General features: G+C 40.7%; 1 protein-coding gene across 1 annotated transcript in view; it reads left to right on the top strand.

Annotated features, from left to right (window-relative positions):
- col1a2 (collagen, type I, alpha 2) overlaps positions 1 to 16,095 on the top strand; it is a 41,906-nt gene that overhangs the window by 12,452 nt on the left and 13,359 nt on the right. Inside the window, exons 13-32 of the mRNA XM_088928994.1 lie at positions 800 to 898; positions 1,519 to 1,572; positions 2,667 to 2,765; positions 2,860 to 2,904; positions 4,821 to 4,919; positions 5,712 to 5,765; positions 5,854 to 5,961; positions 6,873 to 6,926; positions 7,637 to 7,735; positions 8,285 to 8,338; positions 8,439 to 8,537; positions 9,066 to 9,119; positions 9,475 to 9,528; positions 9,939 to 9,992; positions 10,620 to 10,673; positions 11,665 to 11,709; positions 12,329 to 12,427; positions 14,195 to 14,302; positions 14,944 to 14,997; positions 15,337 to 15,390. Of these exons, the coding sequence (XP_088785120.1) occupies positions 800 to 898; positions 1,519 to 1,572; positions 2,667 to 2,765; positions 2,860 to 2,904; positions 4,821 to 4,919; positions 5,712 to 5,765; positions 5,854 to 5,961; positions 6,873 to 6,926; positions 7,637 to 7,735; positions 8,285 to 8,338; positions 8,439 to 8,537; positions 9,066 to 9,119; positions 9,475 to 9,528; positions 9,939 to 9,992; positions 10,620 to 10,673; positions 11,665 to 11,709; positions 12,329 to 12,427; positions 14,195 to 14,302; positions 14,944 to 14,997; positions 15,337 to 15,390 (1,440 nt within the window). The remainder of the gene's footprint in view (positions 1 to 799; positions 899 to 1,518; positions 1,573 to 2,666; positions 2,766 to 2,859; positions 2,905 to 4,820; positions 4,920 to 5,711; positions 5,766 to 5,853; positions 5,962 to 6,872; positions 6,927 to 7,636; positions 7,736 to 8,284; positions 8,339 to 8,438; positions 8,538 to 9,065; positions 9,120 to 9,474; positions 9,529 to 9,938; positions 9,993 to 10,619; positions 10,674 to 11,664; positions 11,710 to 12,328; positions 12,428 to 14,194; positions 14,303 to 14,943; positions 14,998 to 15,336; positions 15,391 to 16,095) is intronic.

Genomic DNA, 16,095 nt, shown 5'->3' on the forward strand with positions numbered 1-16,095 from the left:
TACAGTAGTTTTTGTCAAAGATCCAGTCCTTAAAGACCTCCTTACCATAGCATTTATAACGATAAAAAATTCTAAAAAAAAAATATTTTTATAATTGTGAAGAAAGCAGAATTTTACACAGTTGCTCATGCCCATACTATTCCCACATTCTGTTCAATTTCCACTACTTCCACTCTGAAATGGAAAGTGTATAAAAGGTACAAAAGCCCCTCCACCTCTCACAGGCAGATACATTTTGTATTTGCTACACTAAGAATAAATACTTGAAAATCACAAAGTTTCAGTAAACAGTTATAATCACAGATTACATCATTTGTGTCACAATGCAGTGAATGAAAAGTCTATAGTGGACTGGGAGATCAAACCATTTTAGTTAATAAAATTGTTATCTGGCTGTAAAGCACTAAGCAAAAAAAAATCACAATTGTGTGTCATGTAAGTCTAAGAGCTTACCCTAGTTCTGTGTGTGAGCCATTCAGGACAGCGATCTTCTTGTTGTTAAGTATACTGGACAGGATGAGGTTCAGACTGTTCACCTTTTGTAGAATGTTTATGCAATTTCATCTTGCGTATAAAACTTACATGTGGGTCTTATAGTTTAATAAGTTATAGCCACAAATCCAGCAATAAAAATACCCTGGATGCTAAAATGGCAGTTTAGCAGAAGTCTAAGCAGCAGTTTAGGAAGGCTGCAAACTAAACTCCCAGCATCAAGGAGTTTCAGATGAGGAACACTGGGGTGACAGTGCTCTTGGCTTGGCGTGAGTGTCCCTGAGCAGTGCGTGATCTGTTCCACCAGGGCGCTCGTGGTCTCCCGGGTGAGAGAGGTCGCGTTGGTCCTGGCGGCTCCGCTGGTGCTCGTGGAAGTGATGGCAACGCTGGCCCCACTGGCCCCGCTGTAAGTATCTTGCCCGGTCAGACTCAAGAGCGCAAAAGATATGATGCAATATTGAAAAGAAGATCATTCGACTTCCAGGAAGCCAATGAAATGACTGGCAGATTGCACTGCGCCCGTTACATAAAATCACAAAATACTGTATCATAGTGGAGTAACTGGGGATTTAATAGGGGGTTTCTAAGCTTTAGAAAGCCACAATGCATGCATGAAAGAAATGCTTGGTCAAGAACTGTATATTCTCTCTAGGGCTCAGATATACGGTTAGAAATGTTTCATTGCCATAGTCTTGTAATAGGGACTTAGCAATCAATATGCAAGTGGCTATTGGATGCTCTTGTACCGAGCAGTCGAGTATTTTGAAACAGGGATGGTAAAAAATATTTTAAAATCACAAAACAGAATGGCACAGTGTGCCTTAATACAACCTGGTGAAGGCCATATTGTAGGCCAGAGTGTCATGTCAATTTGCCTTTATCTGTTTGACATAACATGCTTGGCAATCTCTGGTGCAGGTATCTAATCTCATGCAGAACGGCATCCTATTGATTGACTGCACGATTACACTGTATTAAGACTCCCGGAGTAGGAAATTACATTTGCAATTTTTTTTTCTTGTTTAGGGTCCTATTGGCGCTGCAGGTCCTCCAGGATTCCCTGGTGCCCCTGGTCAGAAGGTGGGTTCATCTGAATATCCTGTTTCTTTTTACTTTGTCTTTCATTTGGTCCACAGCCCTGAAAAAAACACAAGGAAAAACCATGACACACATTTGCTGTTCACATACAGTATGTTAATGCTTCAGTTGACTATGCCTCTTCCTGTCTCTTGAATAGCATTGCTGTCATTGTCTTTTACAGTATTCTAATCACTTTGCCTTATGCAAAACTCCCTGTGGAGTGAAAGCAAGGGAACAGCTTTCTCTTAGGATATATACTTACAATAACGCTTCAGAGGGAATATGATCATTATACATCACAAAATACACTCATGGACTATTTTATAGTTTCAAATTTTATTCCCTAAATTCCCTTCCTAATGGATGTGCCTGTCAACTTGTATCCTGCTAAAGTCTCACTATTTCTGACATAGTCAGTGTGTGAAAAGTAATGCGACTGATCTCAAAACTGAAAAGTACAGGACAGTCTCAAAGGGCAAAGCTTTTCTGTAGCTACCCTGTATTGTCTTGGGAATGCACTGCAATGTTTGAGTAACAACCTGCTAATTACAGGTTGTAAAAGGAGGACATTGTTTATTAAGTAAAAAACTGTTGAGATTGTGGGTTATTTACAGTAATTTCTAATTGATTGTAGCAGGATAATGCATCACAAATTGGTTATTACAAGCATAACTAATTATAATCAGATCACACTCACACAAGCAGACAGTATTATAACACTTTTATAAGTATACCATTGTAAATTGTAATGGTATTTTCTCTAAATGTAATTCCTTGCTGTCATTTATCCTTGCTGACATTATAAAAGTGTTTAACTGATTTTCCCTAGGACATGTTTAATAAAGGGCTGTACTAGCATCACCAGAAACCTGTAAATATATCCCCACTGTGTGCATTTAAACATGCTCCCGGAAGAAGGATATGTAAAGCAGAAACATAGATGTATATACTGTATTTAGTGGTGTGTGGTATTTTACTGCAGAAGAAAGTTAAAAAAAAAAGTTTTTTTAGGCCTCTAAATTCCATGACTGTCATTATCTGATTCTGTAGTTCATGATCCCTGAAGATTTCTTCCATGTTGTGTTTTCTCTCAGGGAGAGAATGGCCCTGCTGGTGCCAATGGTCCTAGTGGACCTCAGGGTGCACGTGGTGAGCCAGGTCCTGCTGGTGCTGTTGGTCCCGCGGGTCCTCCTGTAAGTATTCATGGGGCTCAAGTCTCCTGCAATGTCAGCTTCACCTTGACTTTGATGATTTCATACCTCACTGGTCCTTTTTGATGTCTTTTAGGGAAACCCTGGCAACAATGGTCTGTCTGGAGCTAAAGGAGCTGCTGTAAGTAATCCACACTTCCTTTGTCTTTGTTTCAGAGCTGCATATTAGGACAGATCTTTACAGAGTAGCAGGCACATGCAGATTTGAGAATCTCCTCTGGAAATTACAGCTGAAACCCTGATTTAAGCCTAACTGCAATTCTCTGAAACCATATAGCAAAAACATTGCTTAAATATTTCAGAGGGCACTAAATTGCATTTCTGGAAATTTAATTCTAAATGTGCGAGATCACTGTTTTAAAGCTTAATGGAGAAAAACAGTGCAATACCATAGCACAGACTAACACACTTCAGTTACAGAAACTGCAGATCTCTTCTGAATGTACAGTTCGTTTTATTTACGGTGCCAGGAACCATCATCACAGTTTATCACCTTTTTTAAATTAACCACTTCGTTCAATTTTATCCTGACTGGAAAATGAATCCCCACCCACCCTCTTCATTGTAGTATTTCGTGATATAATAAAGGTTGTGGGAATTAAAATGAATATGGCAACATTAATATTTTTTTTCTAAATGACATCTAATGAGTTATCCAGGTAAGCTTTATTAAAAATGAATAAACAGGAGGAGTGGCATAAAGCTGCTTTATAGCTTACATCTAGCCATCTCTACCAAGTGTCAAACAATGGCTTCACATCTTAAAAGGCGGATTTGAACAATATGTGCCAGGCAGCTGGATACAGTTACCGTTGACTTTATAAACTTGGGAAAACATCAGCTTACAGCTTAAACACTGCTTGGAAAGAAAACAAAACAGCCATGAGTTTTCACTTTGCTCTGTATGAGCAAAAGTATTCAGTCTCCAGACCCATCACAGGAAAGAAGACTTCAGTCATGCCAAGAGCATATGGATTTATCAGTCTACATGTTGCTTATTCAAAGATAAATTACTTGGCTGATACTTTTATCCAAAGCTACTTTAAATTTATCCAGGCAGGTATTTTACTGGATTGCTGGAGCAGTCAGAATGAAGCACCATGCTCAGGCATACAGCCCTGTAGCTCAAGTGCCACACTCAGGATTTGAGCCCACAACCTTCTCATTAGTCAAGTGTCAGAACTGCCCACAACACACTGCTGTATAAATGACTACGCACAGTGAAATCCTACAGGATGTAAGAGCTTCCTCTTACCTGGAGCAAAAAAACACAGATGCATCACTACTGTCAGGAAGTAAACATCTGCAATATATGATTGTATAACACCGGACTGAGGGCAACCAGTCCTGGAGGCTACAGTGACTTTTTCACCTTTTCACACCAAGATGAAATGTCTAATCTTATATACTGTATAGATCTTGATATACTGTGTGTATAATCTTACAGTTAGCATCAATGGCTCCAAATACCTAAGTGGTTTAGCTTTTCTCAAATGGATGATTGTCACTGCATTGAATGACAATCATGGAAATATGTGAAGCAAGCAAATTAATTTGACGTTCATCGGATTTTACATACTGTACCTGCTAACACTGGAATCTCCTTCGTGCAGTACTTACAAACATGAAGCCATTGTGGAACACTTTTACTCCCAATCTCATCAACATATTATTGTTCACCCATTCACATGCATTCCGTACAGATGGGTGGCATGCATGCCACCAAAATCCAATAGCTGTATTTTGGATCATTTATGTTCAGTAAAGTATTTTGCTATATGGGCTTCTTTGATGCTGTGTGCTGTGATGTCATTTATAACTACTGTAATCATGCTGATCAAAGTTCCAGACCACTAAAGATTACACCAGTTAAATGCTGAAGCCCCTGTCCTTGGGGGTATCACATCTTACCAGGCACTGTCCCATCATGCTCTTCTCAGTGGGGCACAGTCTCAGCCGGAGCGTGCTGTGTTTTCAATAGCTGGGGAGCACCGGCTGTGAGCTCACTGAAGTGGGGCTCTGTGTTGTTCTCTGCAGGGTCCCCCTGGTATTGCTGGAGCCCCTGGTTTCCCAGGCCCCAGAGGAGGCCCTGGCCCACAAGGACCTTCTGGTGCCGCCGGACTCAGAGGCAACAGTGTGAGTAACTTCTGCACAGCGTCTCTTCAGCACGTGGTGGGAGGGAACTGGTGCGTTTGTTTTCAAAGATTAAACACTAAAACTAAGTATAGTATTTCCCTCTGTGGACAAATTGAAGGCAAACCACCTCTTTAATCCTTGTAACACAGAGCCAATTTACAGACTGATTTTGACCTGCACAGTGAGAAAAGTTTCAAATTGCTAAATACCAAATAAATATCTCAGTATTTAACAAAATATATCCCTCTGTCTATGATGAACTCTGTAATATGCCTATGGTGCAGAATGACAGACTCATTTCCCAATTATTAACTCCAAAAGAATGGTGTTTTTTTTAAGTTTCTATAGTAAGAAATAACATTAAGCATTTTTAGCATCAACTGTAGTACTTTCATACATCCCTATTTTCTGCTGTAGTATATTTTTTAGTTGAAACATTGAACATTCAGATTTTTACATTAACCATTTAGCCCCTTTTCCCAGCTTACTTACAGTCTTAAAACTGAATTCTGCAGAAATACTGTATATATGGGTTGAATTTCTTTGACCAGCACCCCAATAACTTTGTGTGTGCGTGTTTTGTCTTTTTGGAAGCATTACCCTACATAGAGATTAAACATAACCTCAGGATGAAATCTCTACGGCCAATTTTTAACAAGATTCCCTTTCTTCGTACAGTTGTCTTTGAAGCTACTCTGGCCTTTACTGTAGGGTCATTGACCTATAGAGACTGTAGCTCTCTAGGTCATTTGCAGTCACCGTGACCCGCTTGTGTTTGCTTCCTCGCTGCAGGGAGAGCCTGGCCCCGCTGGCCCCAAGGGTGAGACTGGATCCAAGGGTGAGCCCGTAAGTATTCTTCTTTCGTCCATTCAGTTTCACATTGCAGTACCACCTCTGTCTCCCTGCTACAATGATGATTGTGATGCCCCCGCAGGGTAACGTCGGTGCCCATGGTCCACCTGGTCCTGCCGGAGAAGAGGGAAAGAGAGGTCCAACTGGTGAGCCCGGTTCCACTGGACCAGCTGGCAACCGTGGAGAAAGAGTGAGTGCCCTCCTCTTTACACCTGCTCTGCCCCCTCAGATCTTCTGCCATTGAGCCCAGGGGGATGGTCTGTAACACGTTAGAGATCATTCATACATTTAAGATGATGTCAGGATTTCAAACAGCAGAAGTCTGCCGGAACATCCAGGAGTCCCCAGGGAAGTGCTTGAAATCTCTTCACAGGCTTTGAAATGAGCATCTCAACAGCAATGGTTTAATATGAGGGACATTGTGGCCAGTTGGCGGCTTTTTGTCTCCTTCTACGGATCCACTCAATGCGATACAGTAGCAGACATGGATGATATCACTATGATATGACTTTGTGAACTAGTGGCTTTCGAAATTAACTTCCAAAGATGTAATAGCCATGGGCTGTCCAGGTATGGGATGCACGTCATGTTTTGAGATAGGATGTTAATTACAGTATGTAGGATTCCAGTTTAGAAAAAAATACAAAAACGATGCATGTGTTAATGTAAAAAACTGCAACTAAATTGACACACACCAACGTTTCCTCCGACTTTTTTAAAAACATAAATGTATAAGAAATATTTTCCTCCAATGTACAGAAAGTAAGGCTAAAAAACTTCTGTAATTTGGGTGAGGAGGACTTTGTAAAGGTCAGAAAATTACCTTTCTATTACCTTTTAAAATACATACTGTATACAGTATTTTCTGGCATTTTACAGGTGATGCTTCATTTTCTAAGCACACAATAAGAATCATTTTCAATTACACAATGTTAAAAAGTAATAACGTTCACAGATATATCTTTACATTTTGAAAATGAAAATGAAAGATGGGTTTGGAAGCTTTCAGGTTTAAATGAACATATCTTTCTTTTTCTGAGAGCACAGGTTATACTTTAAAATAAATATTCAATAACATGATTTTTGTTTGCTTTGCAATAGGGAGTGACTGGATCTCGTGGTCTTCCTGGACTTGAAGGCAGAGCTGGTCCTATGGTACGTCTGTAAATACAATTTCAAACCTTTCCTGAAAGAGGTATTTTTCTCAAATTTATGGACCACCCCTCAAATACAGTAAGCGTAGCTCTTAAGAGGGAGTTATTTAAATTTTAATTTAAAATTATCCAATTGATTTGTCCTGACTTCTGTACTGGTTACAAGAAAGTGTTATGATAATAAACATTACATGTACAAACAATAGTACAAATAGTATTTCACTATTAATTAGTATTTCACGTCCAAAAATTAGATACATTTGAGGATGTTTATTGAGTGTTTAAGTATAGTGAGCTTTGACTTAATCTGCTTGGGGGGGGGGCATCCTGGCTGTAGGATGAAGAGACTGGGACCCCCTGCAGAGTGGGGAGAGAACCAACGGGGGGGCTGCAAAGGTAGAGGTGGGGTGGAGGAAGTGATGCAGGAGAGAGAAGTGAGAAAAAGAGAGATTTCAGTACGTATTGAGTATGATACATACAGCTTTTGAGAAATGATGTTAGGAATTATTCGGAATTGAATACAGTAGCTGTGACAAAAAAAGTCTGTGGTAACCTCAGTTAAGAACTTCCATTAGCAGTGCTGTGGGGTGCTTTTCTTAGTCAATCTCGTCTTAAGCACGTGAGTACAGTACAAATGCACGGTCTTTCTTGAGTCACTGCATCAGTGTTGCTCCGTGACTCCCTGCCTAAACTGGACGTTCTCTCTGAAAGGGCATGCCGGGAGCACGGGGAGCTACTGGTGCTGGTGGTCCTCGCGGTCCCCCTGGTGATGGCGGCCGCCCTGGAGAGCCTGGTCAAACTGGCGCGAGGGTGAGTGTCTGACCCGCACCTGTACCGTCACAGCACACCGGCTCAGGAAACAGTAGGGCCCCGCGTGGCTCACACGCCGTGGGGCCATTTTTATTTCTGTGGCACAGGCCCACTCCAGCTTTTATTTAAGTCGCGGGGATGGTAATGGCGTCTCTGACAGAGAGCACCATTAGTACACGCAATTCAACAAGCTAGTCAATGTCTGCACTGTTTGTTTTTTGCCACAATTGCACATTTCTTCTTTATCAGAAATAAGTAATTAACATGGCCATCAGTTTAAATATGTAAAAATGTCCCCTTTTCCGCGTACTGCACACACTGTAACTGCGTGTGGAGGTTTGCTATTGTCAGAGTTGCAAAATGTATTTAACGACAGCAGTTGCTCAGAAATTCACAAAGCGTTATTCAACAAAAATAAGAACGCAAACACATATACAGGATGGAGCACTTGGATTTGCTCACTCCAAATAGAAGCGTCCTATTTTACAAATGGGGGAAATCTGGATGAGCTGTGGATGATACTTAAAATGAACCTCAATTCTTTTTCAGGGTCTCCCTGGCAGCCCTGGCAGCTCTGGACCTGCAGGAAAGGAAGGCCCTGCTGTGAGTTTCTGGATATTTGGGGGGGGGGGATATTGAATGCGATGTGAAAGGTTACCTGGCAGACGGAGTGATATTTCTGATTTCTGATTGTTCCGCGCAGGGTGCTCCTGGTCAAGATGGTCGCTCCGGTCCCCCTGGCCCTGCTGGTCCCAGAGGTCAGCCTGGGAACATTGGATTCCCTGGTCCTAAGGGCCCTGCTGTAAGTGGAATAATACAAGCTGTGCCTTTTGGTATGACAATGGAAATCTTGGCTTTCCAGCAAACAATGTATCTGGAAAATGATTTGGTCATGGTCATGTACCGCGCCAAATTAAAAAACAATATTTTTACCTGTATGCAATGTGCACCTGCAGGCTGCTACCACATTGTTACTGTGTTCGTACTGTACTGTAAATGAGTTCTGAAGGGACAAGAGATGATCTGTCTCTTCTATTTGCACTAGAACCTAACATTCATTCTTTTCAAAATGCTGAACTCCTTACTTACCAAATATTATAAATAGCTTGCAGAATGTAGATACAGTACTTACGTGGAGGATGCTCAATTACAATTGAATAACACTCCTCTTCAGAGATGCTGACAGGCAGTGTTAGCAAGTGTGTTGTTAACTCTATGGACGCTCTTTTGTCAAGCACTTTGGAGCTTTGAGGTGGAGACCTCCATGTTGAGGTATTCACTTGGCAATGTATTGGCATTTCCCTCATCCTTTCCTTGTTTCTGCCTTCAGGGTGAGCCTGGCAAGCCTGGAGAGAGGGGATCAGCTGGCCCTGCCGGTCAAAGAGTAGGTATCTCGTCATTGGTGTGCTTTGGGACATAACGGAGTAAGGGCTTGTGATTACATGACCAGGGTTAAGCACCTTCTCCAACACTAGTGGCATTTCTGTGGCTGTTGATGAGTTTGTTAGACTCCCAGTCTTCTATAACCCACATATACTGTAGCTCCAGGGGTGCTTTTGCAGAGTTACTGTAGCTCTGACTTTGAACCCATGGTAAAGAGTGAGCTTCAGATCAGACAGTCAGTCATTAAGGTTAATTTAATTTGTTGCACCAGTTTGGTATCTCGTCCTGGTCTACTGTGAGACATGAAGGTTGCGGCAAATGCAGCTGAATTGATCTGATCTCCCTGTGTGGTTTAGGGAGCCGCTGGCCCTGATGGCAACAACGGAGCTGCTGGCCCACCCGGACCTTCTGTGAGTACCGGCTTTCCCAGTCTGTCACGAGAAATACAACCGACCACCATCAGAGCTAATCAAAAATCAAACGTGCAGCCTGTGCAGTCACAGGAACGATGTAAGACATCCTTTGTGCAAAGACAAAGGCCAGCATAACTATAATAAAAAATAGAGTTATTATAATAGAATATTAAATATATAATACAATACCATATAGATATATGTTTTACAAAGAAAAAACTTTTCTATGAGACCTTGTATACAGGTTAAGTATATGTCGATAGTACTGTTTGTTATCTCATCGTATTTTGAAAGCTGCAGTTCAAAGATGTATAAGAAATTGACGTTTTAAATAACAGGAAGTACAGGTACAGTACAAGCCTACCTTCACCTAGCCACTGTAGTAAAGCCACTGTGTTTTATGACAGGGTAACGCTGGTGAGAAAGGAGAACAAGGTCCCTCTGGTGCCCCTGGCTTCCAGGTGAGTTACTGGACTTCACAATAAGCTTTGATTGCCAGTCCCTGGAGGAAAGACTCACTGTGTGGGTGTGAGGTTCTGGCACAGCGCTCAAGGAGACAAGGAAAACATCTCTTCTTCTCTAGTGACGAAGGATGTGAAGATAATGCTGCACCTGCACGGGCAGCTAATGATTCATAACACTTTCGCCGTTACAAAAAAGGAAAAGCTGCGAGCGTCAGATACACCTGTAGATTATATTCAACACAAAAAAAGGACGCAATCTTTGGTTGTGTTATTTCATCTGTCCATGTTAAATTCAGTTGACCAGACTCACGCATTTTCCCCAAGAAAATAATATCCCTGTGATTAACTATATGGATGAAGTAAGGACTATATAAGAAAGAAATCTGAAACCAAATTTATATTGTAACGTTGCTGTTATCAGTCGTGCCAGCATGCAAATTCTGGCATATTCATTGTCTCAAGTGAATACAAAAAATCCTATACGAGTAATCTGAATTAGTTTTAAATTAGATGATAGATGTTATAGATGTTAGATTTTAAATTGCATAATCACTTATCTTATTTACAATATTTAATCCCTGTGTTCAATCAATTTTTTCACATCTTTTGTCTGCTTTTTAATAGGGTCTTCCTGGTCCTGCTGGCCCTGCTGGTGAGACTGGTAAAGCTGGAGACAGAGTAAGTAGATGTCCAAAGTCATAGTCATAGTGGATGTCCTAATCATAATGGATAGTCCTGGTTGTAGTGAATAGCCTTAATCTCATTGGATAGTCATATTCTCAGTGGAAGTCCTTACACTCAATATAAGTCCCAACACAGTAATGTTGTAAAGTGGGTATTTTCAAAAGTGATGATTGATGACTCCATTATTGCTAATGAACAACGCAGAAACAGAATGCAGTACCCATGTCCGTATTTTCAGAAGACCTCATTTCACCCTCAGATATTTATGCTAGTGATTTTTAGATATTTACCCTGTGATTTTCAACTTATGATATAAATAGGAAAATAATGCATCTTCCATTATACTCCTGGTTAGTCAGTGTGCCTATGACCAAAATTTAAAATAAACTGCTGTTGATACCCAATTTTTCATAGAAAAAATACCATTGACATATTGATAATAGCAGCAGATTGTACCAGGATAAGGATAGTAGTTCAGGTACTGTAGGCAGTTGTGTCAGCTTGCGTAGGCTGCAAAGAAGCAAATAAAGGTTTATTCCATGCGGAAAAAAAAGAAGAAAAGAGACACAATGTTTCGGTTGTAGAGCCTTGAGGCCAGACTCGGATCGCCCAGGCTGAATTGTAGTTTTCTGGATTTCAGAATCCTATGCTGATAGTGTAATTTCATTATAAAAAATAGCAACTTGTAAAATATGAAATATGATGAATGCTTATCATATTTATATCTGGGATAAGCTGGTGAAGTGAAATAAAGAGTTCTTAATTGAAAAGGAGGTAAAATGTTTCTTCCTTAATGTAGTTGTAAATAAGCTTACATTCTTCAGATGCTTATGTCCTTCCATCCCTTTTGCAAATCACATTTAGATGAACCTTCCCTTTCTCATTCAGATGATCATGTTCATTGTAACCAAGCATTACTATGCTTATATTCAGTTGCATCGCAGCACATGTGTTCCAATATAACAAAGCTATTTTTTTTCCAAAGGGAATCCCCGGTGATGCTGGCCTCCCAGGTCCTGCAGGTCCAAGAGTAAGTCTTCTGTTCTCCTCAGGTTATTCAGCGCCCTCCTGCTGATTTATATGAAGACATGCGTGTCTTACACAACACACCAGTTTTTAATTGTAAGCAATGAACCTCCAGCTGGTGTGGCACAAATGTGTTCAATCAGTAAGATTCAAAAAGTGCCAGATTGTCTATAAACCAGTGAATATGCAGTATAGTTGAATTATTGCGGGAAAAAATGCTAAACAGTAATATTTTTACTATATTAATAACTCTTAAATAACGCTTGCTCTATGACAGTATGTATTTTTAATTTTTATATGACGATTTAGCAATATCATAGTATTTACTTAGTAGTTAATAGAGCTACATACAGTAGGGGATAAAATAAGTACTAAGCTTCTGTTAAGGATCAACACGGAGTGTATAACTCGTCTTAGACCCTGTAAAACTTTAGCTCTGTGCTGTGTGAGCTCGGGGTAGAAGGCTCTGAGTTTTAGTTCCAGTCTCAGCAGGAGAAGGATTGTGTGCGGCAGGTGGGCAGCCGGGGTTGTCGGCAGTTACCCAGGAGCCCGCGTGCCGCAGGCGTCCGCGGTCCTTGTCCACCGCTGTGTGGGTTCTGACAGTGTCCTCCCTCTGCGTACAGGGTGAGCGTGGTAACCCAGGCCCTGCCGGCTCTCAGGGACCCGCCGGGCCCATCGGCGCACGTGGTGCCTCTGGAACCCCCGGCCCTGACGGAAGCAAGGTAGGCCTCCCGGCGGACGGGGCCCGCCGCCGTGAACCGCGCGGGGTGGGGCGGGGGAATGTCAGCGAGATCAGAGGCTGCGCCGATTTTACCGGTCCTGCTTGCTGAAGAGTAAAAACCCGCTGGAGACCTTTGTGTCGAGCAGAAGAGGAGTTTATTGTATATTTGGCCAAAGAGAAGCTCCCTCCCTGCAAATTAGGAGGATGGTTCTAACCAGAAAAGTTGCAGCTGACCTCTTATACTCTTACTTGATAAGGAACACAAAGAGCTTAAGTCTCAAGAAGAAAAAGAAAAACTTCAATCTTTATTAATTTCTATTGGTTAAGCAAACTTCTACTTCTGCATCAAAAGATGTCTATGTATCTGAGCTATATCAGGGTTTTCTAAAAGCAGGTAGTTACAATAGGCCTCCTACACAAAAATGATTCTTTCGGATTCTTAAAACAAGCATTCTTTGTGTCTGGTGTCTTATCAGCAGCAGATACATTTAATATTGCAGCTGGTGTTTTGCTGAACATGCTGTACGGAGAAAGAATTTTTAACCCTTCATTGCTCTATGTCTGCAAAGACAGGGGCTGGCACAGGGCTGAAGCAGCAGGAAGGGCCTTTAAGTATCTGCACATCTGGGCCAGGCAACTAAAGACTCCCACAAATCACCACCTTGTTGTCTCCTAACTCAACCAACACTATGCTCTAAAAGCCCTTTTCTACCTAAACAACAATTTTGACATCCATGTGAGAATGTGCATTTAAAACCTTCAACCAATAATACAATCAGTGACTTATACACACATGCAGTGAATCTATTTACATGAGTTAGACCCTCCCTTTTGGTGACCCCTAGTGGCAGGGCTGCTTACTGGAGTCTTTCGAACGACCTGCCATATAGTTCTATCTGCCTGGAATCTGATAAGTCATTTAAGCCTTCTTATAAAACATGGCAATTAAGAAAGGTCAAAGCCTAATTAAAAAAGGAACACAAAAGACCATTCTTTGTGAATGTACTTGCTGTCCATACAACAACCAGTATACACTTTATTGTTGTTGATTGTAGTTCTTAGATTTTGTCTTTATTGCATTCTGAAGGTAAGCCAAAATGGATGCTGAAACTAAACTTCAAGAAAGCATCCTGCTGCCAGTGAATGTTTGAAGCTAAAGATACTATTAAGTTCATACTTAAAAGTATATGATTGTGTTATTCTCCAACACAAGATAAAAAATAAACAAAGACAGCGCATTGCCGATTTTTTTTTTGCATTCATTATGATCTACCTACAAATAATGAATTGTGACAGGGCTTTTAAAGTATGCCCACCATGAGCACTACATTATAGATGAAAGGTAGAATTTCTTACAGAAGCATATCTTTAAGAAATAATCCTGATCATGATCCCAAGATTCTAGTATTGGGAGTATTATCACTGAAAACGAGAAGAGTTTCAAATGAGAGGAAGCCACCTGGCCCATGTTGCTCATTTGGCTCCTACTACTTTTACCGAGGATCTCATCTAGACATCTCTGATCATCCCAGAAGACACTGACCAAATTTAACTGCGCTGGCAAACACTGTGTTGAATTCTGATGCATTTCCTGGAGGTTACATGGGCCACTGTAACTGTTACATGAGCCACTGCCTCATACTGTCCTAAATAGTCTTAAAAGTGTGAACATTTCACCCTAGGTGAGGACAGAAGAGACAATGATGCTGACACTGTGAAGTGAACATGTCGGGACACTGTACTAGAGTCCGTTTCTGTTGTTCTTCAGGGTGAGCCCGGTGTAGCTGGAACTGTCGGTGCTGCTGGTCCCCAGGGTGCCTCTGGCATGCCAGGTGAGCGTGGTGGTGCTGGTACTCCTGGTCCCAAGGGTGAAAAGGTAAGTCAGATGCAGGAACAGGCTCGCAGTAAACTGGATCGGCATTATCTTCAAATGGATCAATTAGCGATGACACGAGGCAACAAAAAAAAAGAGAAAAATTAGTTTTATGGTTTGCCGATTGTTGGAAATCATCTTCTTTATGCAGGCTGTTCCCAAGTTTAATATATTAGCAGAACCTGCTATCTGCTTTTTACTTGATAAACATGGGATGCAGTTACTGTAGATGTGGGATTCAGAAGACACTCAGCCCTTTGAAGAAGCTTCTGCTCCTTCGTGAGTCTGTGACTAAGCTGGAAATGAAAGGGACAGAGAAAATAGTTCACAATAACAGTATTGTGGAAAGTGAACTGCAGAGATGATTACAAGCAAGTAATTTTACAAAATTGTAATAAGGCAAATTTGTGTTTGTGTTTGCATCCAATCCTAATCAGCGATAAAGAAAGGAAACAATCTAACACCCAGTCAACAACATTTTATTGTAATCGAGTTGTATTCCATAACATATACCAATGTAGTTCTTCTTGAATATATTGAATAGTTTGTGATTTCCAATAGCTACTCTTACATACTACAATTGATTATGTATCATTAACATTATTATGGGCACAAAACAAATGTTTTTTTTCTTGGAATATTAGGGTGAGACTGGCCCAAGAGGTTACGAAGGTAACCCAGGCAGAGATGGTGCACGTGTAAGTATTTTTGTAATATTTTACATTTCTGGTTTTTTTTTTGCATAATTATGTTAGAATTTTTAAACGAATTCTAGTGGCATTTACTTTAAAATAGACAAATAATAAGTCAAGATCAAATCTACCAGAATAAAAAACCTCTGCATTACCTTATCGGAATTAGTTTTATTAATGTTTTAAGATCATATGCATCCCTATTGTAGAGGGCAGGGATGATACTGTATGTGCCCCATTGTCCGTATATGTTTTTAATTCGACAGAGCTTATGGCACTGTGTCTTTGTGTCTTACAATATCCTTCGATGTCTGATGGTGAAATGTCTCTTTCCCTGTTTTTTAGGGAGCTCCTGGACCCAGCGGACCCCCTGGACCTTCCGGCTCTAATGGTGACAAGGTAAACCCCTTCAGGACAATCAGCATGCGCTATATTACATAGAATTGTGGGAGCGCTTTCTCTAGTGTGGAACAGGAAGTCTAAAACTGTGCAAATGTACACGTATGTAAGCACTCATGGAGACTGGGCTTAGAAGAGCAATCAAGAAGCTAACACCATTATAAAAAGCCATGATATCCGAAACAGGACATAACAAACCAAAAGGTCCAAAACAGATTTTGCATAGAAATGCAGGCACAATTTATGCTTAAAATATTAATTAAGAAATGTTATTTACATATAAAAAATTCTAAGATTTCGACACAGTCATTTATTGAGTGGTCACTTGTGTTACCATATATTTCAATTATTACAGCAACAAAAAGGGTTTCTTATGTCATCGAAGTCAATAATTGCACTCTAATAGCAACAGAAAATGGTTCATCACTACCCACTATGATTTTGTTCACAGAACCTATAACAATTGATTCACCAATTTAATTAAAAGGGAAACTTAGGTAGGCCCAGTTGTTCCAAAGTGGAATTTTGCCAGGACAACACTCCTACCCTTAGAAATAGTGCTATTGGATCTTATAGTACCACAGAGGCTCTTAATCTGTGTACATCTGATACACTGATGCTTCCTGAAACATAGGAGAGGGATCAGGTGGAAAAGTAAACACTGGATGCTAGTCTTCTTCACTGATGAACCCAGCCAAGGTTTGA

The sequence above is a fragment of the Atractosteus spatula genome, chromosome 12 (assembly GCF_055471065.1).
Source record: "Atractosteus spatula isolate fAtrSpa1 chromosome 12, fAtrSpa1.hap1, whole genome shotgun sequence".
Classification (NCBI taxonomy): domain Eukaryota; kingdom Metazoa; phylum Chordata; class Actinopteri; order Semionotiformes; family Lepisosteidae; genus Atractosteus; species Atractosteus spatula.